The sequence below is a fragment of the Oncorhynchus keta genome, chromosome 5 (genome assembly GCF_023373465.1).
Source record: "Oncorhynchus keta strain PuntledgeMale-10-30-2019 chromosome 5, Oket_V2, whole genome shotgun sequence".
Lineage (NCBI taxonomy): Eukaryota > Metazoa > Chordata > Actinopteri > Salmoniformes > Salmonidae > Oncorhynchus > Oncorhynchus keta.
Genome location: NC_068425.1, coordinates 38,833,956 through 38,858,953, shown reverse-complemented (window position 1 = coordinate 38,858,953; position 24,998 = coordinate 38,833,956). Strand labels below are relative to the sequence as shown.

At 41.5% G+C, this 24,998-nt stretch overlaps 1 protein-coding gene and 1 long non-coding RNA gene across 25 annotated transcripts in view; one reads left to right on the top strand and one right to left on the bottom strand.

Moving 5' to 3' along the window:
- LOC118382873 (NACHT, LRR and PYD domains-containing protein 12-like) overlaps positions 1-24,528 on the bottom strand; it is a 38,439-nt gene extending 13,911 nt beyond the window's left edge. For 3 of the 24 annotated variants that reach the window (XM_052519910.1, XM_052519914.1, XM_052519918.1), the window contains exons 1-10: positions 24,452-24,528; positions 23,580-23,768; positions 20,191-20,307; positions 19,419-19,535; positions 18,945-19,029; positions 18,587-18,815; positions 15,914-17,696; positions 15,459-15,632; positions 12,142-12,315; positions 8,849-9,022 (exon numbers count right to left, since the gene is read on the bottom strand). In XM_052519910.1, coding sequence (XP_052375870.1) covers positions 8,849-9,022; positions 12,142-12,315; positions 15,459-15,632; positions 15,914-17,696; positions 18,587-18,815; positions 18,945-19,029; positions 19,419-19,535; positions 20,191-20,307; positions 23,580-23,752 — 3,026 coding nt within the window. In that variant the 5' untranslated portion in view covers positions 23,753-23,768; positions 24,452-24,528. Of the gene's footprint in view, positions 1-4,049; positions 7,637-8,570; positions 8,618-8,848; positions 9,023-12,141; positions 12,316-15,458; positions 15,633-15,913; positions 17,697-18,586; positions 18,816-18,944; positions 19,030-19,418; positions 19,536-20,190; positions 20,308-23,579; positions 23,769-24,451 lie in introns of those variants that run through there. The other 21 variants (XR_008137949.1, XR_008137944.1, XR_008137945.1 and 18 more) reach the window with 21 other exon arrangements.
- LOC127930322 (uncharacterized) lies at positions 1,803-2,448 on the top strand. The gene is made up of 3 exons (XR_008137965.1): positions 1,803-2,032; positions 2,154-2,231; positions 2,350-2,448. It is a non-coding gene; the product is annotated as an uncharacterized LOC127930322 (long non-coding RNA).
- Positions 24,529-24,998: the final 470 nt, after the last annotated feature.

The window sequence follows — 24,998 nt, the reverse complement described above, 5'->3', positions numbered from 1 at the left end:
CCCCAGAGAGTCTCATTTTAGAGGCAGGGCCCCCTCCTCTCTCTCCCCAGAGAGTCTCATTTTAGAGGCAGGGCCCCCTCCTCTCTCTCCCCAGAGAGTCTCATTTCAGAGGCAGGGCCCCCTCCTCTCTCTCCCCAGAGAGTCTCATTTTAGAGGCAGGGCCCCCTCCTCTCTCTCCCCAGAGAGTCTCATTTTAGAGGCAGGGCCCCCTCCTCTCTCTCCCCAGAGAGTCTCATTTTAGAGGCAGGGCCCCCCTCCTCTCTCTCCCCAGAGAGTCTCATTTTAGAGGCAGGGCCCCCCTCCTCTCTCTCCCCAGAGAGTCTCATTTTAGAGGCAGGGCCCCCCTCCTCTCTCTCCCCAGAGAGTCTCATTTTAGAGGCAGGGCCCCCCTCCTCTCTCTCCCCAGAGAGTCTCATTTTAGAGGCAGGGCCCCCCTCCACTCTCTCCCCAGAGAGTCTCATTTTAGAGGCAGGGCCCCCCTCCACTCTCTCCCCAGAGAGTCTCATTTTAGAGGCAGGGCCCCCCTCCTCTCTCTCCCCAGAGAGTCTCATTTTAGAGGCAGGGACCCCCTCCTCTTTCTCCCCAGAGAGTCTCATTTTAGAGGCAGGGACCCCCTCCTCTCTCTCCCCAGAGAGTCTCATTTCAGAGGCAGGGACCCCTCCTCTTTCTCCCCAGAGAGACTCATTTTAGAGACAGGGACCCCCTCCTCTCTCTCCCCAGAGAGACTCATTTTAGAGGCAGGGACCCCCTCCTCTCTCTCCCCAGAGAGACTCATTTCAGAGCACTGACCCCTAAACAGAGATCCAACATGTTGGTTATGGTTAACACAGTGACAAATAATTATTGAAGTTAAATGATTCTCTTTTAAAACATTTCCTAACAGACACATCCAAACAGTCAGGTGATTTAATGCATCACATCAACATGTAGTGGTGACTGATGTGTTTAACCTCTTCTCCATGTAGAGAAACTATTGATAATAACAATATAATAATAATACATTCTCACTTTCTCTGTTAATCATTTCACTCATTCTAGTGTGTTGCTTTGTTCAACAGCTATGCTATTCTTATGCTATTACTAAATTGAATTCATAATAACAATGTTAAGAGAAGTATGTTCAGTGGTTTCACCCCAAATTGCACAAGAAGCAGGAGCTCACGGTAATTATGAAAACAACAAATGTTCTGATATTCTGAAAGATGATTTAGAACTATGACACATTAACATTTTTACAAATGGTAAAATAACCAGATATACAAATCCTATAATACGATATATGAACTATATGTTTCTGAATTTTATCGTCAACACCCAGTTAGCACCATTTTGTTTGATTGAACTGTCACGTAGCTGTCCCAGGGGAAATGGACTGTTACATCTGAGTGTTTTCATTTCATTCACTAGTAAAATAACAACATACAATTAATGTCTCTACACACTTCACAATAATCCCTGGGAAGAGTCTTACCTTGTAGCCTGAATTCACAACCAGAACTCAAGTCATTGAGATTATCCGTTGTACTGAGAGAGAACCTTCCTGATGACAAGTGTCTCTGTATCTATATTCTATGTACAGTTGAACTTTGGATGCAATAATATCTGGTCAAAGTCTAGTAACACAACACCATAATATATCATAAACAGAACAGCAGTTTAACCTTTGGCCAGTAAAGGCCATGGCATATTATAACATGTAGAATCATTATGATGATCCAGGTTCATACTATAACATGTAGAATCATTATGATGATCCAGGTTCATACTATAACATGTAGAATCATTATGATGATCCAGGTTCATACTATAACATGTAGAATCATTATAATGGATCCAGGTTCATACTATAACATGTAGAATCATTATGATGATCCAGGTTCATATTATAACATGTAGAATCATTATGATGATCCAGGTTCATACTATAACATGTAGAATCATTATGATGATCCAGGTTCATACTATAACATGTAGAATCATTATGATGATCCAGGTTCATACTATAACATGTAGAATCATTATGATGATCCAGGTTCATACTATAACATGTAGAAGAATCATTATGATGATCCAGGTTCATATTATAACATGTAGAATCATTATGATGGATCCAGGTTCATATTATAACATGTAGAATCATTATGATGATCCAGGTTCATACTATAACATGTAGAATCATTATGATGATCCAGGTTCATACTATAACATGTAGAATCATTATGATGATCCAGGTTCATATTATAACATGTAGAATCATTATGATGATCCAGGTTCATACTATAACATGTAGAATCATTATGATGATCCAGGTTCATACTATAACATGTAGAATCATTATGATGGATCCAGGTTCATACTATAACATGTAGAATCATTATGATGATCCAGGTTCATACTATAACATGTAGAATCATTATGATGATCCAGGTTCATATTATAACATGTAGAATCATTATGATGATCCAGGTTCATACTATAACATGTAGAATCATTATGATGATCCAGTTTCATACTATATGAATGGTCCAGTTTCAACATATCTCTAACTTTAAACGATACAATGTGGTCCATGCACGGGCCCAAATTGGACATTTTCACTCAGGGGTGTACTCACTTTTGTTGCCAGCGGTTTAGACATTAATGGCTGTGTGTTGAGTTATTTTGAGGGGACAGCAAATGTACACTGTTATACAAGCTGTACACTCACTACTTTACATTGTAGCAAAGTGTCATTTCTTCAGTGTTGTCACATGAAACGATATACTAAAATATTTACAAAAATGTGAGGGGTGTACTCATTTTTGTGATATACTGTATATCAGAACAAATAGCAGCAGGAATGGTTATATAGCTAGAGACACAATACTGTTAATATATATATCAGTATATTATGGAAAGCAGTTATTGCAGCTAAATACAATTATAATAAACCACATATACAATCCACCCACCTGAGCTGCATCAACACACCCTCCAACCCCACCTGGTACCACCCCAACCCACCCTACAACCCCTCCTGAGACCAACCCAACCCACCCTCAAACCCCTCCTGGTCTCACCGCAACCCACGCTCCAACCCCTCCCGGTACCACCCCAACCCACCCTCCAACCCCTCCTGGTACCACCCCAACCCACCCTCCAACCCCTCCTGGTACCACCCCAACCCACCCTCCAACCCCTCCTGGTACCACCCCAACCCACCCTCCAACCCCACCTGGTACCACCCCAACCCACCCTCCAACCCCACCTGGTACCACCCCAACCCACCCTCCAACCCCTCCTGGTACCACCCCAACCCACCCTCCAACCCCACCTGGTACCACCCCAACCCACCCTCCAACCCCTCCTGGTACCACCCCAACCCACCCTCCAACCCCACCTGGTACCACCCCAACCCACCCTCCAACCCCTCCTGGTACCACCCCAACCCACCCTCCAACCCCTCCTGGTACCACCCCAACCCACCCTCCAACCCCTCCTGGTACCACCCCAACCCACCCTCCAACCCCTCCTGGTACCACCCCAACCCACCCTCCAACCCCTCCTGGTACTACCCCAACCCACCCTCCAACCCCTCCTGGTAGCAGGCTGTCTAGTAAATGATGTGTCTTTGGCCCCGTTATACTAAAACATGTAGGCACAATGTTGTCCTGATCAATGTCATTTACAAGAACTAAATATTCAAACCGTTCTGTATATGAGCTCCACTGCTCAATACTTTCATCAAAATGTCCAATAATATTCCTTCCTTTGTAAATTAAGCTGTTTTCTCCTTCTGACATCCATCTCGAGTCCTTTTCTGCCGTCCATGACGATGTTAACTCTCTTAGATAGCTCCACTATGCCCTGGCCTCTGCTAGTAGTACACTGAGCTAACATTATCCTGGACTGAACCACAGAAAATAACAGCTTAAACAGTAGTAACAACAGACTTCTTCCAGACAGAATAGTTCCTGTAGATTCAGACTTACTCATTACCAATCTGTTGTTATGTCTGGTGGGTTTCATAACCACGTCTGTATAACAATTCAATAATGATGAGACAGGAATCAGTTCAACCATTTATCTGGAACGTGATCATCTCAACACATACAAACTCCCATGATGCTCTGCAGCACAACCCCAATATACAACAAATACATAAATAAATAAGTAAATGGACAAGAAACAAACTCATAGAGGAATTGAAATGTTCAGTTCTAGAAAGTAGGACCATGGGACAGGGTCAGAAAGGTCATTATGTTTCTTAACTGGTTACAGAGGTGACATAACAAGCATAAGGTCCATTATAACACAGTGAAGTAGGGCCATGGGATAGAGTCAGAAAGGTCAGTATGTTTGATACCTGGTTACAGAGGTGACATAACAAGCATAAGGTCCATTATAACACAGTGAAGTAGGACCATGGGATAGAGTCAGAAAGGTCATTATGTTTCTTAACTGGTTACAGAGGTGACATAACAAGCATAAGGTCCATTATAACACAGTGAAGTAGGGCCATGGGATAGAGTCAGAAAGGTCATTATGTTTCTTAACTGGTTACAGAGGTGACATAACAAGCATAAGGTCCATTATAACACAGTGAAGTAGGGCCATGGGATAGAGTCAGAAAGGTCATTATGTTTCTTAACTGGTTACAGAGGTGACATAACAAGCATAAGGTCCATTATAACACAGTGAAGTAGGGCCATGGGATAGAGTCAGAAAGGTCATTATGTTTCTTAACTGGTTACAGAGGTGACATAACAAGCATAAGGTCCATTATAACACAGTGAAGTAGGACCATGGGACAGGGTCAGAAAGGTCAGTATGTTTGATACCTGGTTACAGAGGTGACATAACAAGCATAAGGTCCATTATAACACATGGACATTGAGACAGTGTGAGGAGGTCAGGGGTCAAACACTAGATCAGGACATGTAGAAATGGCAGGGCTGGAAATAGACACAGACACATTCTGATCATGGCTCAGTCCTGACCTGAGACACCCAATCAGAAGATGGCATAACAAAGTCCTGATCTGAGACACCCAATCAGAAGATGGCATAACAAAGTCCTGACCTGAGACACCCAATCAGAAGATGCCATAACAAAGTCCTGACCTGAGACACCCAATCAGAAGATGGCATAACAAAGTCCTGATCTGAGACACCCAATCAGAAGATGGCATAACAAAGTCCTGACCTGAGACACCCAATCAGAAGATGCCATAACAAAGTCCTGTCCAGTTATATGGAATTTCCTTTCATCAAAATCCAGAACATTGACATGAGGCATCTGTCAATATAAAGTGACTTTATATCTTTAGTGAAAGTATGGAATTACTTAGTGTTACTAACATCATAAACATAAAACATTTTAAACTGCTCATTTGTATTATACTGATCTAAAATCTAAACGCAACAGGCAACAATTTCAAAGATTTTACTGAGTTACATTCAATTTAAAATAAATTCATTAGGCCTTAATCTACGAATTTAACATGACTGGGAATACAGACATGCATCTATTGGTCACAGATACCTTAGTAAACAAGTAGGATTGTGGATCAGAAAACCAGTCAGTATCTGGTGTGATCATCATTTGCCTCATGCATTGCGACACACCTCCTTCACATAGAGTTGATCAGGCTGTTGGTTGTGGCCTGTGGAACGCTGTCCCACTCCTCTTCAATGGCTGTGCAAAGTTGCTGGATATTGTCAGGACCTGGAACACGCTGTCGTACACGTCTGTCCAGAGCATCCCAAACATGCTCAACGGCTGACATATCTGGTGAGTTCTCAGGCCTTGGAAAATATATTACATTTTTTCAGCTTCCAGGAATTGTGTATAGATCCTTGCGACATCGATCGGGCCGTGCATTATCATGCTGACACATGAGGTGATGGAGGCGGAGGAATGATACGATAATGGGTTCTCATCATGGTATCTCTGTGCATATAAATTGCGATTGTGTTCATTGTCCGTGGTTTATGATTCCCCATATCATAACCTCACTGCCACCATGGGCCACTCTGTTCACAACGTTTACATCAGCAAACACCATACCATAACCCCTCCACCACCATGGGCCACTCTGTTCACAACGTTTACATCAGCAAACACCATACCATAACCCCTCCACCACCATGGGGCCATTCTGTTCACAACGTTGACATCAGCAAACACCATACCATAACCCCTCCGTCACCATGAGCCACTCTGTTCACAACGTTGACATCAGCAAACACCATACCATAACCCCTCCACCACCATGGGGACCCCTGTTCACAACGTTGACATCAGCAAACACCATACCATAACCCCTCCACCACCATGGGGACCCCTGTTCACAACGTTGACATCAGCAAACACCATACCATAACCCCACCGTCACCATGGGGACCTCTGTTCACAACGTTGACATCAGCAAACACCATACCATAACCCCTCCACCACCATGAGCCACTCTGTTCACAACGTTTACATCAGCAAACATGACAACAGCTTCTTCATATGCCACAGTGGTCAGGTGGATGGATTAACTTGGCAAATGAGAAATGCTCACTAACAGGGATGTAAAACATGTCAGCTTTTTGTGTGTATGGAACATTTCAGGGATCTTTTATTTCAGAGGAATGAAACATGGGACCAACACTTTACATGTTGACTTTATATTTTTGTTCAGTGTATTTACAGGAATAAACTGGCCCAAACTGGTGTGTGTGTGTATTCAGTGTATGTGTGTGTGTACAAGGTGTGTGTGTGTCCTGTGTGGGTGTCCAGTGTCTGTTTGTGTGTGTGTGTGTGTGTCCAGTGTGTGTGTCCGTCCAGTGTGTGTGTGTCGGGTGTGTGTCCAGTTTATGTCCAGTGTGTGTGTCCAGTGTGTGTGTGTGTGTGTGTGCTTCTTGTGTGTGTGTGTGTGTGTGGGTGTCCTGTGTGTGTGTGTCCCCAGTGTGTTTTCGTGTGTGTGTCCAGTTTGTGTCTGTGTGTGTCCAGTGTGTGTCCAGTATGGGTGTCCAGTGTGTGTGTCCAGTGTGTGTGTGTGTGTTTCCAGTGTGTGTGACACAGAGTTATATATTTATCTATTTATATTCTTATTTGATATTTTATTAAAATATTGTGTTGTGTTTGATTAGGGACACTGAAGAGTCATCATAAACCCAAAACCCTGGAAAGAGGGGCTCAGTGAATGTGGTGTAGAATGTGTTCAGGTGGGTCAGTGTGTCAGAGGAGACTCTGTAGAAGGACAGAGTGCCGGCTGGCCAGTCCAGATACACTCCTACTCTGTGGGAGCTGGAGGAAGGGACGTCTATGAGAGTGGTATTACAATTGTGCCTGGCAGTGTAACTGTTGTCAGAGCAGAACAGACTCCAGGACTTGTCATTCCATCCAAGTCCACAGTCCTTACCCCCTCCTCTCCTGTTGATTCCTTTATATGTCACTCCTATAACCGGCCATCCCCCACTCCACTCTACCTCCCAGTAACAGCGCCCAGTCAGACGCTCTCTACACAGCACCTGTCTACAGACCTCAAATCTCTCTGGGTGATCAGGATACGGCTGCCTCTTTCTCCCACATGTCACCTTTCTGTTCTCCTCAGACAGAGAGAGGAGTCTGTTTACTGTGTTTGGGTCCAGTGTGAGATCACAGACATCTGATGGATGAAACCAGACACAATATTAGAAATCATCATCATTCACATTAGAATGTTTTTTATTTATTTATTTACCCCCTCTTTCTCTCCAATTTCGTGGTATAAATTGTTTAGTAGCTACTATCTTGTCTCATCGCTACAACTCCCGTACGGCTCGGGAGAGACGAAGGTTGAAGGTCATGCGTCCTCCGATACACAACCCAACCAGCCGTACTGCTTCTTAACACAGCGCGCATCCAACCCGGAAGCCAGCCGCACCTCCCTAACCCGGACGACGCTAGGCCAATTGTGCATCGCCCCACTGACCTCCCGGTCGCGGCCGGTTACAGGCAGAGCCTGGGCGCGAACCCAGAGTCTCTGATGGCACAGTGGTTAAGGGCTGTACTGCAGCGCCAGCTGTGCCACCTGGGAGGCCACATTAGAATGTTAAGTCACCTTTCACAAATTAATTTAATGTAGATGTTTCTAGGTATCAAAAGGAGATGTTAAGGTAACTTGAGACTTTTGATTGATCAACTGTTATACTGTATGGTAATATAAAACACACTTATTCCCATTAATTACACACACACACACACACACACACACACACACACACACACACACACACACACACACACACACACACACACACACACACACACACACACGCACACACACACACACACACACACACACACACACACACACACACACACCAGGATGCATGCATGAACACTTACACATTTCTAATGTAACACGAACACGCCACACACATACACAGACACACACATTGTCAAAGCAACTCTTTCTAAACTTTGGTGTCCCTGATTTCTGATTCTGTAGAACTACAGCTGATATTTAATATGTCCAAGTAATTAATGATGGTGGTCTTTGACTTAACTTGAATTAAGACTTATTCTTAGTCATATTCTTCACAGTAGTCAACACTCACATTTTCTAAGCCCAGGTTTCATTGTGTACTCTCCACCATGTTCCACACTGTAGCGGTAAGCAGAAGAACAGACAGTCATTGAGGGATACACGTGAACTCACTCACTCACTCACTCACTCACTCACTCACTCACTCACTCACTCACTCACTCACTCACTCACTCACTCACTCACTCACTCACTCACACTTTGTCCACGTGGTGGTAAGAATGTTTGCCTTAACTAGCCTGATTACTCAAACATGTCTGATATGAACATTGACATAAACCCTCTACATACTTGAGTTTCTCCAGTCTGCAGTGTGGATCCTCCAGTCCAGCAGAGAGCAGTCTGACTCCTGAGTCTCCTGGGTGATTGTAGCTCAGGTCCAGCTCTCTCAGGTGTGAGGGGTTTGACCTCAGTGCTGAGACCAGAGAAGCACATCCTTCCTCTGTGACTAGACAGCCTGACAGCCTGCAAAGAGTCAAATCATATCATATTACTAATCCCCCTATTTGAAGAAGTTATGTTTTCTGACCAATTCACTTTTCATGTATTAAAGTTGTAAAACGTTTAGTATTTAAACTCGTTGGTTGATTTTGCATTTTGGTTGTGTTTTGGTTGTGTTTTGGGGTTGTGTTTGGGGTTGTGTTTTGGGGTTGTGTTTTGGGGTTGTGTTTTGGGGTTGTGTTTTGGGGTTGTGTTTGGGGTTGTGTTTGGGGTTGTGTTTTGGGTTGTGTTTTGGGTTGTGTTTGGGGTTGTGTTTTGGGTTGTGTTTGGGGTTGTGTTTGGGGTTGTGTTTGGGGTTGTGTTTTGGGTTGTGTTTGGGGTTGTGTTTTGGGTTGTGTTTGGGGTTGTTTTTGGGGTTGTGTTTGGGGTTGTGTTTGGGGTTGTGTTTTGGGGTTGTGTTTGGGGTTGTGTTTGGGGTTGTGTTTGGGGTTGTGTTTTGGTGTTGTGTTTGGGGTTGTGTTTGGGGTTGTGTTTTGGGTTGTGTTTGGGGTTGTGTTTTGGGTTGTGTTTGGGGTTGTGTTTGGGGTTGTGTTTGGGGTTGTGTTTGGGGTTGTGTTTTGGGTTGTGTTTTGGGTTGTGTTTGGGGTTGTGTTTGGGGTTGTGTTTTGGGTTGTGTTTGGGGTTGTGTTTTGCCCAATAATAACTAAATGGTGGATGGTGACTGGATTAATCTTCTGTCTAAGTGAGTAGATAACATGTAGATAATGTTTCTAAACACTACCAAATGAATCATGATGATTCCCTGATTAAGAAAATTCATGAATCAGTCATGAGAAATGATGAATAAGAAAGTTACAGAGGCTACAACAAAACATGCTAACCTCTCACCATTACCATTTGGGGTGGCAGGGTAGCCTAGTGGTTAGAGTGTAGAGGTGGCAGGGTAGCCTAGTGGTTAGAGTGTAGAGGTGGCAGGGTAGCCTAGTGGTTAGAGTGTAGAGGAGGCAGGGTAGCCTAGTGGTTAGAGTGTTGGACTACTAACCAAAAGGTTGCAAATTCAAATCCCCTGAGCTGACAAGGTACAAATCTGTCGTTCTGCCCCTGAACAGGCAGTTAACCCACTGTTCCTAGGCCGTCATTAAAAACCCAGGCCGTCATTAAAAATAAGAATTTGTTCTTAACTGACTTACCTAGTTAAATAAATAATTTATCAATAACAGAGGGGGTTTGATCTTTGTGCCTCAGTAACTTTCTCATTCATCATCATTCACAATTCATTCATAATCATCATAGCATCCACATCAATGTAGAAGTGTTCAGAAACATCATCTACTCTTACTGACAATACAAGTGAAGTGACTCCAAAATGACAGGACATTATTCACCATTTAGTTTCTATTTGAAAAACATAATCCACAACACAACCAAAGCAAACCACAAATGCATTCAACAAGTGTGTAGAGTCACAAGGTTGATGTGATCACTGTGGGTCCAAATTATTACATTTTTCAAATGGGAAACTAGACACAAAGTGCTTTCATTTCTAAACAGTAACACAGATTGAAGGTATGAAATATCCTAAAATAAAAGGTGACATTATATACTGTTGCCTAAAATTAAACATTTGATCTCAAATCCAAAATGCTGGAGCATTTTGCAAACATATATGCTGTGGACTATGTGTTCCAGGTAAACACATCTGGATCTGGTGAACAGTTCTCACTTTTATTTAACTCGGCAAATCAACTCTTATTTACAACGACGGCCTACCAAAAGGCAAAAGGCCTCCTGCAGGGACGAGGGCTGGGATTAAATTATTATTATTTTTAAAATTAAAAACAATAGATATATATATATATATATATATATATATATATATATGTATATAAGACAAACATACATCAGGAAAAGGGAGACACTGCAACACTGGGGCTGAGCAATAGGCAGTTTCAAATGGGTATGTTTTTTTAGCCCAAAACGAAAATACTGCCCCCTACACGCAAAAGGTTAACAAGACAAGTCAGTTATTAAGAACAAAATCTTATTTACAAAGACGGCCTACTAAAAGGCAAAAGGCCTCCTGCGGGGACGGGGCTGGGATTAAAAATAAATATAAATATAGCACCAAACACACATCATGACAAGAGAGACAACGCAACACTACATAAAGAGAGACCTAAGACAACAACATAGCAAGGCAGCAACACATGACAACACAGCATGGTAGCAACACAACATGACAACAACATAGTAGCAACACACCATGGCAGCAGCACAACATGGTAGCAGCACAAAACATGGTAGAAACGTTATTGGTCTAGATGTAACTTTAGCCTGCAGCTTTGATATGTGCTGAGATATGTGCTGAGAGGACAGTTTACTGTCTAGCCATACTCCCAAGTACTTGTATGATGTGGCTACCTCAAGCTCTAAATCCTCAGAGGTAGTAATTACACCTGTGGGGTGAGGGGCATTCTTCTCAGAGGTAGTAATTACACCTGTGGGGTGAGGGGCATTCTTCTTACCAAACCACATGAGGTGTTCAGAACAACATTATGGACAGAGAAAGCTCGTTAAACACTAAGAAAGCATTGTTGTAGAGCGTTTCACACAAAATCTGGTGAGGGGCCAGCTGAGTATAAGACTGTATATAGAGCATATACATGGATGAGAGAGATTCCTACTGCCTGAGCTATGTTGTTGATGTAAATTGAGAAGAGCGTGGGGTCTAGGATCAAGCCTCTTTCTGACTTTATACACTGCACTCTGAGAGATGTTGTCAGCAAACCAGGCCAAAGAACCCTCAGAGATACTCCTTAGCCGGCCCCCAAGAATGGAATGGTCTACCGTATCAAAAGCTTTGGGCAAGACAATAAAAATAGCATCACAACATTGTTATTAATCAGGGCCATTGGTGACATCATTGAGGTCCTTTAAGGAAGGTTGGAGTAACAAATCCATAACCTGAGTAGAAACTAGATTGCATTCCAGAGAGAATACTATAGACATCAAGAAAGCCAGTAAGTTGATTACTGACAAGTTTTTCCAACAGTTTTGATGAACAGAGCAAAATAGAAATAGGCCTATAACAGTTAGGATCAGCTTGATCTCCCCTCTTGTTGACCAAATACAGTAACACTGACCTCAGAGTCTCCAGTTTACAGTAGGGATTCCCCAGTCCAGCAGAGAGCAGCTCCACTCCTGAATCCTTCAGGTCATTGTTACTCAGATCCAGCTCTCTCAGGTGTGAGGAGTTTGACTTCAGAGCTGAGACCAGAGAAGCACAGCCTTCCTCTGTGACTAGACAGCCTGACAGCCTGCAAAGAGTAAAATCATATTAAAAACACACTGCTATTCTTTGGTGTTGAAAATAGTGGCAGCATATTTTTTCAACACATTCAGATATCAGTGTCCTGAAACCTGCCATATCTATTCAGAAATGAATGTATCATTATTAGAAATGATCATAATATTGCTTGAAGAGAGAAAAATGTGTAGTTCACTGTCAAAGGAATTTAACAATTCCTATATATATTCATTAACCAATTCAATTTAAATCACTCTGTCTGTTTCTAAGAATTTGTAAGATCGTCATTTGCATAAAATAGACAGAGACCAGTCTATCAAAATTAGCCAATAGCATTTATTCTCGAGAGCGCTGATCATAGAACCATGTACAACAGCTTATATATCACATATGACGTCATAGGTTATAAAATGTATCTCCTCCTCTAGACCAAGACAAAGCAGGTTCAACATTTAATTCCAAATCCCTAGCGCAAATACCTGACACACTATATCTTGATTAACTCCTGAAGTCTCACCATAGTTTATTACCACTTAGCAGACAGTTCCAGATAAGGAAAACCTGGAGGGGCTCTCGCTGTCTTATTTGATCGCCACAGAGTTATAGCTGAGTTGGTTCAAACATAGGTTAATGACCCTCTTTGCTTACTTTAGACACACACACATACATTCCTTCCTACACAAAGGTTATCATTTCCAATTACCCAATATCCATGCTACATAACCTCTTTCTTAGGAACTAACATTATTAATCAGATATTGTAAAACAGGGTAGAGTTTAATTAGTTATAGTTCTATTTAAATGTAAATATTGTTTAGTCATTATTCATAAAATTCCTAACATTCACATATTTGAGTAGACTGACCAGACCAGTTTAAAAAGCAGTATCGGTTAAAAGACAGACAGTGAGGTATCAGATTTAGATTGGTGTGGACTGTATACTCAGTACATATCTATTTTGACAGTGAAGATAACATTTTAAATGTGGATCTGTACTCCAACATTTTGGATTTGAGGTCTAATGTTTCACATGAGGTGACAGTATATAATGTCACCTTTAATTTGAGGCTATTTTCATACATATCTGTTTCACAGTTTATAAATGAAAGCACTTTATGTATCTAGTCCCCCTATTTGAAGAAGTCATAAGTATTCTGACCAATTCACTTATAGTGTATTCAAGTAGTCAAAATAATTGTATTTGGTCCCATATTCTTGGAACGCAATGACTACATCAAGCCTGTGACTTGAGAAAGATCATGAGTTAATCATTAATAATAACGAGTGAGAGAGTTACAGAGGCTACAACAAGACATTCTAACCTCTCACCATTAACCTCTAATTAAAGGTGACATTCTAACCTCTCACCATTAACCTCTAATTAAAGGTGACATTCTAACCTCTCACCATTAACCTCTAATTAAAAGGTGACATTCTAACCTCTCACCATTAACCTCTAATTAAAGGTGACATTCTAACCTCTCACCATTAACCTCTAATTAAAGGTGACATTCTAACCTCTCACCATTAACCTCTAATTAAAGGTGACATTCTAACCTCTCACCATTAACCTCTAATTAAAGGTGACATTCTAACCTCTCACCATTAACCTCTAATTAAAGGTGACATTCTAACCTCTCACCATTAACCTCTAATTAAAGGTGACATTCTAACCTCTCACCATTAACCTCTAATTAAAGGTGACATTCTAACCTCTCACCATTAACCTCTAATTAAAGGTGACATTCTAACCTCTCACCATTAACCTCTAATTAAAGGTGACATTCTAACCTCTCACCATTAACCTCTAATTAAAGGTGACATTCTAACCTCTCACCATTAACCTCTAATTAAAAGTGACATTCTAAACCTCTCACCATTAACCTCTAATTAAAGGTGACATTCTAACCTCTCACCATTAACCTCTAATTAAAGGTGACATTCTAACCTCTCACCATTAACCTCTAATTAAAGGTGACATTCTAACCTCTCACCATTAACCTCTAATTAAAGGTGACATTCTAACCTCTCACCATTAACCTCTAATTAAAGGTGACATTCTAACCTCTCACCATTAACCTCTAATTAAAGGTGACATTCTAACCTCTCACCATTAACCTCTAATTAAAGGTGACATTCTAACCTCTCACCATTAACCTCTAATTAAAAGGTGACATTCTAACCTCTCACCATTTCTGTACTAATTAAAGGTGTCTAATTAAAGGTGACATTCTAACCTCTCACCATTAACCTCTAATTAAAAGGTGACATTCTGTACTGTCGTCTAATGTGAAACATTTGATCTCAAATCCTAAATGCTGGAGCATAGCACCAAATTTAAAACTGTAAACTTCACTGTAAACACACATATGATGTGGACTATGTGTCTGGTAAACACTTGTGGATCTGGTGAACAGTTATCACTTGTTGACCAACTACAGGAATACTGACCTCAGAGTCTCCAGTTTACAGTGGGGATTCCCCAGTCCAGCAGAGAGCAGCTTCACTCCTGAATCCTTCAGGTCATTGTTACTCAGATCCATCTCTCTTGGGTGTGAGGGATTTGCCTTCAGAGCTGAGACCAGAGAAGCACAGCCTTCCTCTGTGACTTGACAGCCTGACAGCCTGCAAATAGTAAAATCATATTAAAACCACACTGCTATTCTTTGGTAGTGAAAATAGTGGCAGTATATATTTCTCAACATATTCAGATACATCAGTGTCCTGAAACCTGCCATATCTATTCATAAATTAATGAATGTATCATTATTAGAAATGATCATAATATTGCTTGAAGAGAGAGAAATGTATTGTACAAATATCTGAGTAGACTGACCAGACCTTCACCTCTGATGCTTTAAAAAATACACTTTGAGTACTTCTTCAAATGGGAGAACTAGGTCCATGAAGTGGTTTCTTTTCTAAAAGCTAAAACATATTTTTATGAGTACCTTAAAAACAAAGGAGACATTCTGTACTGCCGCCTAATATGAAACATAATATCTCAAATCCTAAATGCTGGAGCATTGAGACAAATTTAAACCTGTAAGCTTCACTGTCCAAACACATATGGTGTGGACTATGTGTGCCTGGTAAACACATGTGGATCTGGTGAACAGTTATCACTTGTTGACCAACTACAGGAATACTGACCTCAGAGTCTCCAGTTTACAGTGGGGATTCCCCAGTCCAGCAGAGAGCAGCTTCACTCCTGAATCCTTCAGGTCATTGTTACTCAGATCCAGCTCTCTCAGGTGTGAGGGGTTTGACTTCAGAGCTGAGACCAGAGAAGCACAGCCTTCCTCTGTGACTCCACAGCCTGACAGCCTGATAAAGAGATCATCATGATTTCACAAACACACTGTTAATTTAAAACCAGTAGTGTAGAAGGACAATGACAGATGCATTAGGTTTATTCTACCAAACAACATATAGATTTACCTTCCGTCTCCCTAAATTGCAGTATTGTTATACAATGTAACTCATATAAACAGATGATACTACCATTATTATACTGAACACCAATGCATTGATTCAATATATTTTTCTGAATAAAGTGAATATTTCTTCCTGATGATTAGTACTTAAATGTATTTGTATTTACTCACAGAGCAGCTCTGGAGACTTTGACCACTGGCAGCAGCCTCAGAAGACCTTCCTCTGATCTGGAGTATTTCTTCAGGTCAAACACATCCAGCTCCTTTTCTGAAGTCAGCAACACAAAGACCAGAGCTGACCACTGTGAAGGTAAGAGTTCATCACTGGAGACACTTCCTGATCTCAGGTATCTTTGGATCTCCTCCACTAGAGAATGGTCATTCAGTTCATTCAGACAGTGGAACAGATTGATGCTCCTCTCTGGAGAGGGATTCTCCCTGATCTTCTCCTTGATGTACTTGACTGTTTCTTCATGGCTCTGTGAACTGCTTCCTATCGTTGTCAGTAGACCTCGTAAGTGCTTCTGATTGGACTCCAGTGAGAGGCCCAGAAGGAAGCGGAGGAAAAGGTCCAGGTTTCCCGTCTCACTTTGTAAGGCTTTATCCACAGCGCTCTTGTAGACAGTAACTTCTGTCTTCAGTAGACAATCGTTGCTGGATGTTGTTTGAGGTTCGGCCATTAGATTGTCATTGTTGTTGCTGAATGAGAGGAACACATATACAGCAGCCAGAAACTCCTGAATGCTCAGATGCACGAAGCAGTACACCTTGTCCTGGTACAGCCCACATTCCTCTTTAAAGAGCTGTGTGCACAATCCTGAGTACACTGAGGCTTCATTGACATCAATGCCAGACTCTTTCAGGTCTTCTTCATAGAAAATCAGATTGCCCTTCACAAGCTGTTGAAAAGCCATTTTTCCCAGTGACAAAATGCTCTCTTTATTCCAGTCTGGACCCCTCTCTTCTTTCCCAAGATACTTTTCATTCTTCTGTTTGGTATGAAACACCACAAGGTGTGTGTACATCTCAGTCAGAGTCTTGGGCATCTCTTCTCTCTTATGTTTCAGTATGTCTTCAAGGACTGTTGCAGAAATCCAACAGAAGACTGGAATGTGGCACATGATGTGGAGGCTCTTTGATGTCTTTATGTGTGAGATGATTCTGCTGGCCAGGTCCTCATCACTGAATCTTCTCCTGAAGTACTCCTCCTTCTGTGGGTCATTGAACCCTCGTACCTCTGTCACCTGGTCAACACACTCAGGGGGGATCTGATTGGCTGCTGCAGGTCGAGTAGTTATCCAGAGGAGAGCAGAGGGAAGCAGATTTCCCTTGATGAGATTTGTCAGCAGAACATCCACTGAGGTTGACTCTGTGACGTCCCAACAGATCTTGTTGTTCTGGAAGTCTAGGGGCAGTCGGCACTCATCCAGACCATCAAAGATGAACAGAACTTTGTACTTGTCGTAGTTGGAGATTCTTGATTGTTTGGTTTCCATTGAGAAGTGATTGAGAAGTTCAATCAAAGTGTGTTTGTCCTCTTTCATCAAATTCAGCTCCCGAAAAGGGAATGAAAATACAAATTGGACGTCCTGATTTGCTTTTCCTTCAGCCCAGTCCAGAATGAACTTCTGCACAGAGACTGTTTTTCCAATGCCAGCGACTCCCTTTGTCAGCACAGTTCTGATAAGTTTGTCTTGTCCAGTTAAGGGTTTGAAGATGTCATTACATTTGATTGCAGTCTCTGGTCTTGCTTGTTTCCTGGTTGTTGTCTCAATCTGTCTCAGCTCATGTTCATTATTGACCTCTCCTGTTCCACCCTCTGTGATGTAGAGCTCTGTGTAGATCTTATTGAGAAGTGTTGGGTTTCCTTGTTTAGCGATCCCCTCAAATACACATTGAAACTTCTTCTCTAGATTAGATTTGAGTTCACGTTGGCAAATCACAGCAAGCTCATCTGAATGAAGAAATAACACAGAGGATATTAATGTTACGTCTGTTTTAATACTGTAGGACTGTGTTATAAGGTGTACATTATAATACATTATTCTCTTAACTGCCTGTATTAATGTGTACATGATTTCATAATGCATTACACACTGGAGTGACTGATTATATTATTATTATTCATATTGCAGACGGTATCATTAATGTTGTCTCTCTATCACTGTCTTTCTCTCTCTCTCTCTATCACTGTCTTTCTCTCTCTCTCCTCTGTCTCTCTCTCTCTCCTCTGTCTCTCTCTCTCTCTCTCTCTCTCTCTCTACTCTGTCTCTCATCTGTCTGTCCTCTCTCTCTCCTCTGGTTCTCCTCTCTCTCTCCTCTGTCTCTCCTCTGTCTCTCTCTCTCTCTCTCCTCTGTCTCTCTCTCTCTACTCTGTCTCTCCTCTGTCTCTCCTCTCTCTCTCCTCTGTCTCTCCTCTGTCTCTCATCTGTCTGTCCTCTCTCTCTCCTCTGGTTCTCCTCTCTCTCCTCTGTCTCTCTCTCTCTCCTCTGGTTCTCCTCTCTCTCCTCTGTCTCTCTCTCTCTCCTCTGTCTCTCTCTCTACTCTGGCTCTCCTCTGTCTCTCTCTCTACTCTGGCTCTCCTCTGTCTGTCCTCTCTCTCTCTCCTCTGTCTCTCTCTCTCTCCTCTGTCTCTCTCTCTCTCCTCTGTCTCTCTCTCTCTACTCTGTCTCTCCTGTCTAAATTAATCAACACATCCCTGCTGCTACTTGATGAGGTCACTAGGTGTTGTGTTAAGGCTTCTACAATATAATTGTGTTACACAACTACTTTAGCTGTACTTTAGTTTCAGCTTTTAAATGTTTGTTATAAAACAGCATTCAACATGAGGCAGACAGCTCTTACTTTTCTCCAGTGTGTCAGCAAGCTCCTTCTGGTTCATTTTCCTCAGGACGTGCAGTGTGATCTTCAGAGCTCCCTCTCTGGCACTGCTCTCCTGCTTCTCATCTTCAGCATCCACCACTTCCTTATCCTGCTTCTGACTCTCAAAGCCTTCTGGGAGTTCTGGACTAAGAATCCTCTTGTACCTCTTCAGCTCGTTGTTCACAAATGTCATACAATTCTCTTCAAGCAACTGAAATAAATTAAGTAAATAATTTAAGCAAGAGAAGAAATACTTTCTCATTAACACATTAATGAATGATTGACAGATCAACTTTACTTGAGGTAAAGAAAAACAAATGTACATAACAGGACCACATACACTGAATATAGAGGCCAGGTCTGTTTGATGACTCTGGGAAGACTGACCACTGAGAATCTCTGACTCTGTTGTCTCCTGTTCTGTTCTGTGGACAAAACATGAGATTACATTTCCTCAACCAGGGAGGGCACACACACGCACACACGCACGCACACACACACACACACACACACACACACACACACACACACACACACACACACACACACACACACACACACACACACACACACACACACACACACACACACACACACACACACACACACACACACACACACACACACACACACACACACACACACACGGAGGGAGGGAGGGAATATCGTGTTTGTTTAAGATTGCTTTAGGACTATGAAAATGGGAAAAAGCATTAGCCTATGGATTTTGAAAACAACAAGAATAAATGGGAATATGGGAGATGGGAAATGACTGTGTTTAACTCACTGACCATGACCCGTGAGTTCTTCCTACCTTTGTTCAGTAGAATAATCTCCCTCTCTGAAGTCTATCATTTTATCCATAGACCGGTCACTCTTCATGGACAGACAGCTGGGTACAGGGGAGGCTGGTCTCTCCTGCTTGATTGGGCTTCAACACAACAGAGACAAACATTACATCTCTCATCTACTCTGAGCTCAGATGGGGAAACATAATAATAGTTTCATTCCAAATCGCTATATATCCATTTTCAGAAAAGTTGGTAAATTAGATGTTATTGTTTAAAGAAATTATAAAACTGATAGATGTGTTTTTTTTACTAGCTAATCATGGCATGTGATTGGTTAATGACAGACATGTGTTTGTTTGAAATCTATCACTTGGTGGTTTCATTTCAGAGAGACAAATAATCATGTTTTATTGCAAAATGTTACGTCTGCCTCACTTTCAGAGAAATAAAAAGTACTGCTCGGTTTTATACAGTCAAATGTTACTGACTGGCTAGATACAGTCTTATGTAGCAACATTATGAATGGTGTTTTTTACAGTGGATTAAAGTAGAGACTCAGAGCTACAACATGTTATATCAGACACTACAGTTGAGGAACAATGGGAAAGTAATTCTGCTTTGGAAGATGATAAACTTGAAACCTCACTTTTCAGAAAATGATCCTTGAATGTTTTGGTACCTACTGGAGAGCTCTTCTTTGTCTACAGGGCTGTTACTTTGGCAGATAATGGGAATATGGGAGATGGGAAATGACTGTGTTTAACTCACTGACCATGACTCGTGAGTTCTTCCTACCTTTGTTCAGTAGAATAATCTCCCTCTCTGAAGTCTATAATTTTATCCATAGACTGGTCACTCTTCATGGACAGACAGCTGGGTACAGGGGAGGCTGGTCTCTCCTGCTTGATTGGGCTTCAACACAACAGAGACAAACATTACATCTCTCATCTACTCTGAGCTCAGATGGGGAAACATAATAATAGTTTCATTCCAAATCGCTATATATCCATTTTCAGAAAAGTTGGTAAATTAGATGTTATTGTTTAAAGAAATTATAAAACTGATAGATGTGTTTTTTTTACTAGCTAATCATGGCATGTGATTGGTTAATGACAGACATGTGTTTGTTTGAAATCTATCACTTGGTGGTTTCATTTCAGAGAGACAAATAATCATGTTTTATTGCAAAATGTTACGTCTGCCTCACTTTCAGAGAAATAAAAAGTACTGCTCGGTTTTATACAGTCAAATGTTACTGACTGGCTAGATACAGTCTTATGTAGCAACATTATGAATGGTGTTTTTTACAGTGGATTAAAGTAGAGACTCAGAGCTACAACATGTTATATCAGACACTACAGTTGAGGAACAATGGGAAAGTAATTCTGCTTTGGAAGATGATAAACTTGAAACCTCACTTTTCAGGAAATGATCCTTGAATGTTTTGGTACCTACTGGAGAGCTCTTCTTTGTCTACAGGGCTGTTACTTTGGCAGATAATGTCACCCATCTAAATAAATCATTTTTTTTTATATATATATAATGAACTAAATGTATGGTGTTTTTGGTTTATGTCAGTTTCATTGTTTGTTATGTTAAACATGGTTATTTTATGATTGTGGTAAAAATAAAATGTAACATTTTCAATTCTGAGTAATTACTACTTTAGTAAGGAATTACCCATTATTCAGTACTACTGCAGTTACTGAATAATTCAAATAGATGGCAGCATAAGACCATGAATGAAATTTCAGAAGATTAGTGTAGTTCTCTCTCCCTGGCTACACCACCACTCCCCCTCACAAGAGAACTTCTGCGGGGGCTATGTTCTGTCCCTTTCCATACTGCTAATGCAAGAGGACTTCTGCGGGGGCTGTGTCCTGTCCCTTTCCATACTGCTAATGCAAGAGAACTTCTGCGGGGGCTGTGTCCTGTCCCTTTCCATACTGCTAATGCAAGAGGACTTCTGCGGGGGCTGTGTTCTGTCCCTTTCCATACTGCTAATGCAAGAGGACTTCTGCGGGGGCTATGTTCTGTCCCTTTCTATACTGCTAATGCAAGAGGACTTCTGCGGGGGCTGTGTTCTGTCCCTTTCCATACTGCTAATGCAAGAGGACTTCTGCGGGGGCTATGTTCTGTCCCTTTCCATACTGCTAATGCAAGAGGACTTCTGTGGGGGCTATGTTCTGTCCCTTTCCATACTGCTAATGCAAGAGGACTTCTGTGGGGGCTATGTTCTGTCCCTTTCCATACTGCTAATGCAAGAGAACTTCTGCGGGGGCTATGTTCTGTCCCTTTCCATACTGCTAATGCAAGAGGACTTCTGTGGGGGCTATGTTCTGTCCCTTTCCATACTGCTAATGCAAGAGGACTTCTGCGGGGGCTATGTTCTGTCCCTTTCCATACTGCTAATGCAAGAGAACTTCTGTGGGGGCTGTGTTCTGTCCCTTTCCATATTGCTAATGCAAGAGGACTTCTGCGGGGGCTATGTTCTGTCCCTTTCCATACTGCTAATGCCAGAGAACTTCTGCGGGGGCTGTGTCCTGTCCCTTTCTTACTGCTTGGGGGGTACAAGCTGTTAGGGAGCCATTTGATTAATTGTTCAGCAGTCTTACTACTTGGGGGGTAGAAACTGTTAGGGAGCCATTTGATTAATTGTCCAGCAGTCTTACTGCTTGGGGGTAGAAGCTGTTAGGGAGCCATTTGATTAATTGTTCAGCAGTCTTACTACTTGGGGGGTAGAAGCTGTTAGGGAGCCATTTGATTAATTGTTCAGCAGTCTTACTACTTTGGGGGTAGAAGCTGTTAGGGAGCCATTTGGTCCTAGACTTGGCGCTCCGGTACCGCTTGCCGTGCGGTAGCAGAGAAAACAGTCTATGACGAGGGTGACTGGAGTCTCTGACAATTTTATGGGCTTTCCTCTGACACCACCTATTATATAGGTCCTGGATTGCAGGAAGCTTGGCCTCAGGGATGTACTGGGCCGTACGCACTACCCTCTGTAGAGCCTTACGGTCAGATGCCGAGCAGTTGCCATACCAGGGAGTGATGCAACCGGTCAGGATGCTCTCGATGGTACAGCTGCAGAACTGTTGAGGTTCTGGGGACCCATGACAAATATTTTTAGTCTCCTGAGGGGGAAAAGGTTTTGTTGTGCCCTCTTCACAACTGTCTTGGTGTGTTTGGACCATGTTAGTTTGTTGGTGATGTGGCCTCAAGGAACTTGAAACTCTCGACCAGCTCCACTACAGACCCGTTGATGTTAATGGGGGCCTGTTCCTGTAGTCCACGATCAGCTCCTTGTCTTGCTCACATTGAGGGAGAGGTTGTTGCCCTGGCACCACACTGATACTTCCAGGTCAACTCTAATATGGATACCCTTGTAAAGCACACTTTCTCCTCTTTCCAGCCAAATCAATACTATCAAACCATTATCATGTCAATCAACGCTTGAATAGAAACGTTGTTCAACATCCCAGATTTTGATGCCAACACAGTCGCGACAGTCACACTAGTTTCCATTGCAGCCTCGTTTGAATTTGCGGTTACACAAATTTGTACAGAATGGGGTTAGTCAACAGTAGCTTACCTCGCTGTTCCTGACTAATTTGACTAGCTAGCAGGTTGTTCGTCTGTCACACGACTCGAGGATGATGACATATCCGGTGAACCACAAAATGAAACAAGGATAGCGAGTGAAAAGGGTCTGGCTACACTCATACTGTCCCTGACCGTAAAGAAAAAAGAAAATTGAACAATAAACTTTGGTGTCTTAACGAATTCCGTTATTCCCCTATTGCCTAATAATTATATTAGGCAATAAATAAGAGTAGGAAAAATTATTGTGTCATGCAAAAATTATATAGATGTGTGTATGCTGGCAAAGATGTGTGTGTGTGTGTGTGTGTGTGTGTGTGTGTGTGTGTGTGCTGGTGAGACAACCACATATAACAGTCAAATATACTGGCTACAAACATTTCATTCCAGCAATATAGTTTTTTGCAAAACAAAAATTCATCCACAAATCAATGAATTAAAATCTTAGAACATCAATATTTTACAGACACATGAAGGTTCCCCATAACATCGTTTCTGATGAAAAATAACATGCGATTTTGTTGTTGTTGATATAAGGTTTTAGAAATAAACTCTATATAAGTTCTTAAGTAATATTATCATCTCACCTCTTAGCTTTGGTGTCATGTTCTCCAGAGAGACTCATTTTAGAGACAGGGACCCCCTCCTCTTTCTCCCCAGAGAGACTCATTTTAGAGGCAGGGACCCCCTCCTCTTTCTCCCCAGAGAGACTCATTTTAGAGACAGGGACCCCCTCCTCTTTCTCCCCAGAGAGACTCATTTCAGAGCACTGACCCCTAAACAGAGATCCAACATGTTGGTTATGGTTAACACAGTGACAAATAATTATTGAAGTTAAATGATTCTCTTTTAAAACATTTCCTAACAGACACATCCAAACAGTCAGGTGATTTAATGCATCACATCAACATGTAGTGGTGACTGATGTGTTTAACCTCTTCTCCATGTAGAGAAACTATTGATAATAACAATACAATAATAATAATAAATTCTCACTTTCTCTGTTAATCATTTCACTCATTCTAGTGTGTTGCTTTGTTCAACAGCTATGCTATTATTATACTATTACTAAATTGAATTCATAATAACAATGTTAAGAGAAGTATGTTCAGTGGTTTCACCCCAAATTACACAAGAAGCAGGAACTCACGGTAATTATGAAAACAACAAATGTTCTGATATTCTGAAAGATGATTCAGAACTATGACACATTAACATTTTTACAAATGGTAAAATAACCAGATATACAAATCCTATAATACGATATATGAACTATATGTTTCTGAATTTTATCGTCAACACCCAGTTAGCACCATTTTGTTTGATTGAACTGTCACGTAGCTGTCCCAGGGGAAATGGACTGTTACATCTGAGTGTTTTCATTTCATTCACTAGTAAAATAACACCAGACAATTAATGTCTCTACACACTTCACAATAATCCCTGGGAAGAGTCTTACCTTGTAGCCTGAATTCACAACCAGAACTCAAGTCATTGAGATTATCCGTTGTACTGAGAGAGAACCTTCCTGATGACAAGTCTCTGTATCTATGTTCTATGTACAGTTGATCTTTGGATGCAATAATATCTGGTCAAAGTCTAGTGACACAACATCATAATATATCATAAACAGAACAGCAGTTTAACCTTTGACCAGTAAAGGCCATGGCATATTATAACATGTAGAATCATTATTGGATCCAGTTCATACTATAACATGTAGAATCATTATGATGCATGTAGAATCATTATAATGGATCCAGGTTCATATTATATAACATGTAGAATCATTATAATGGATCCAGGTTCATATTATAACATGTAGAATCATTATGATGATCCAGGTTCATATTATAACATGTAGAATCATGATCCAGGTTCATATTATAACATGTAGAATCATTATGATGATCCAGGTTCAGGTTCATATTATAACTATAACATGTTCATATTATAACATGTAGAATCATTATGATGATCAGGTTCATATTATAACATGTAGAATC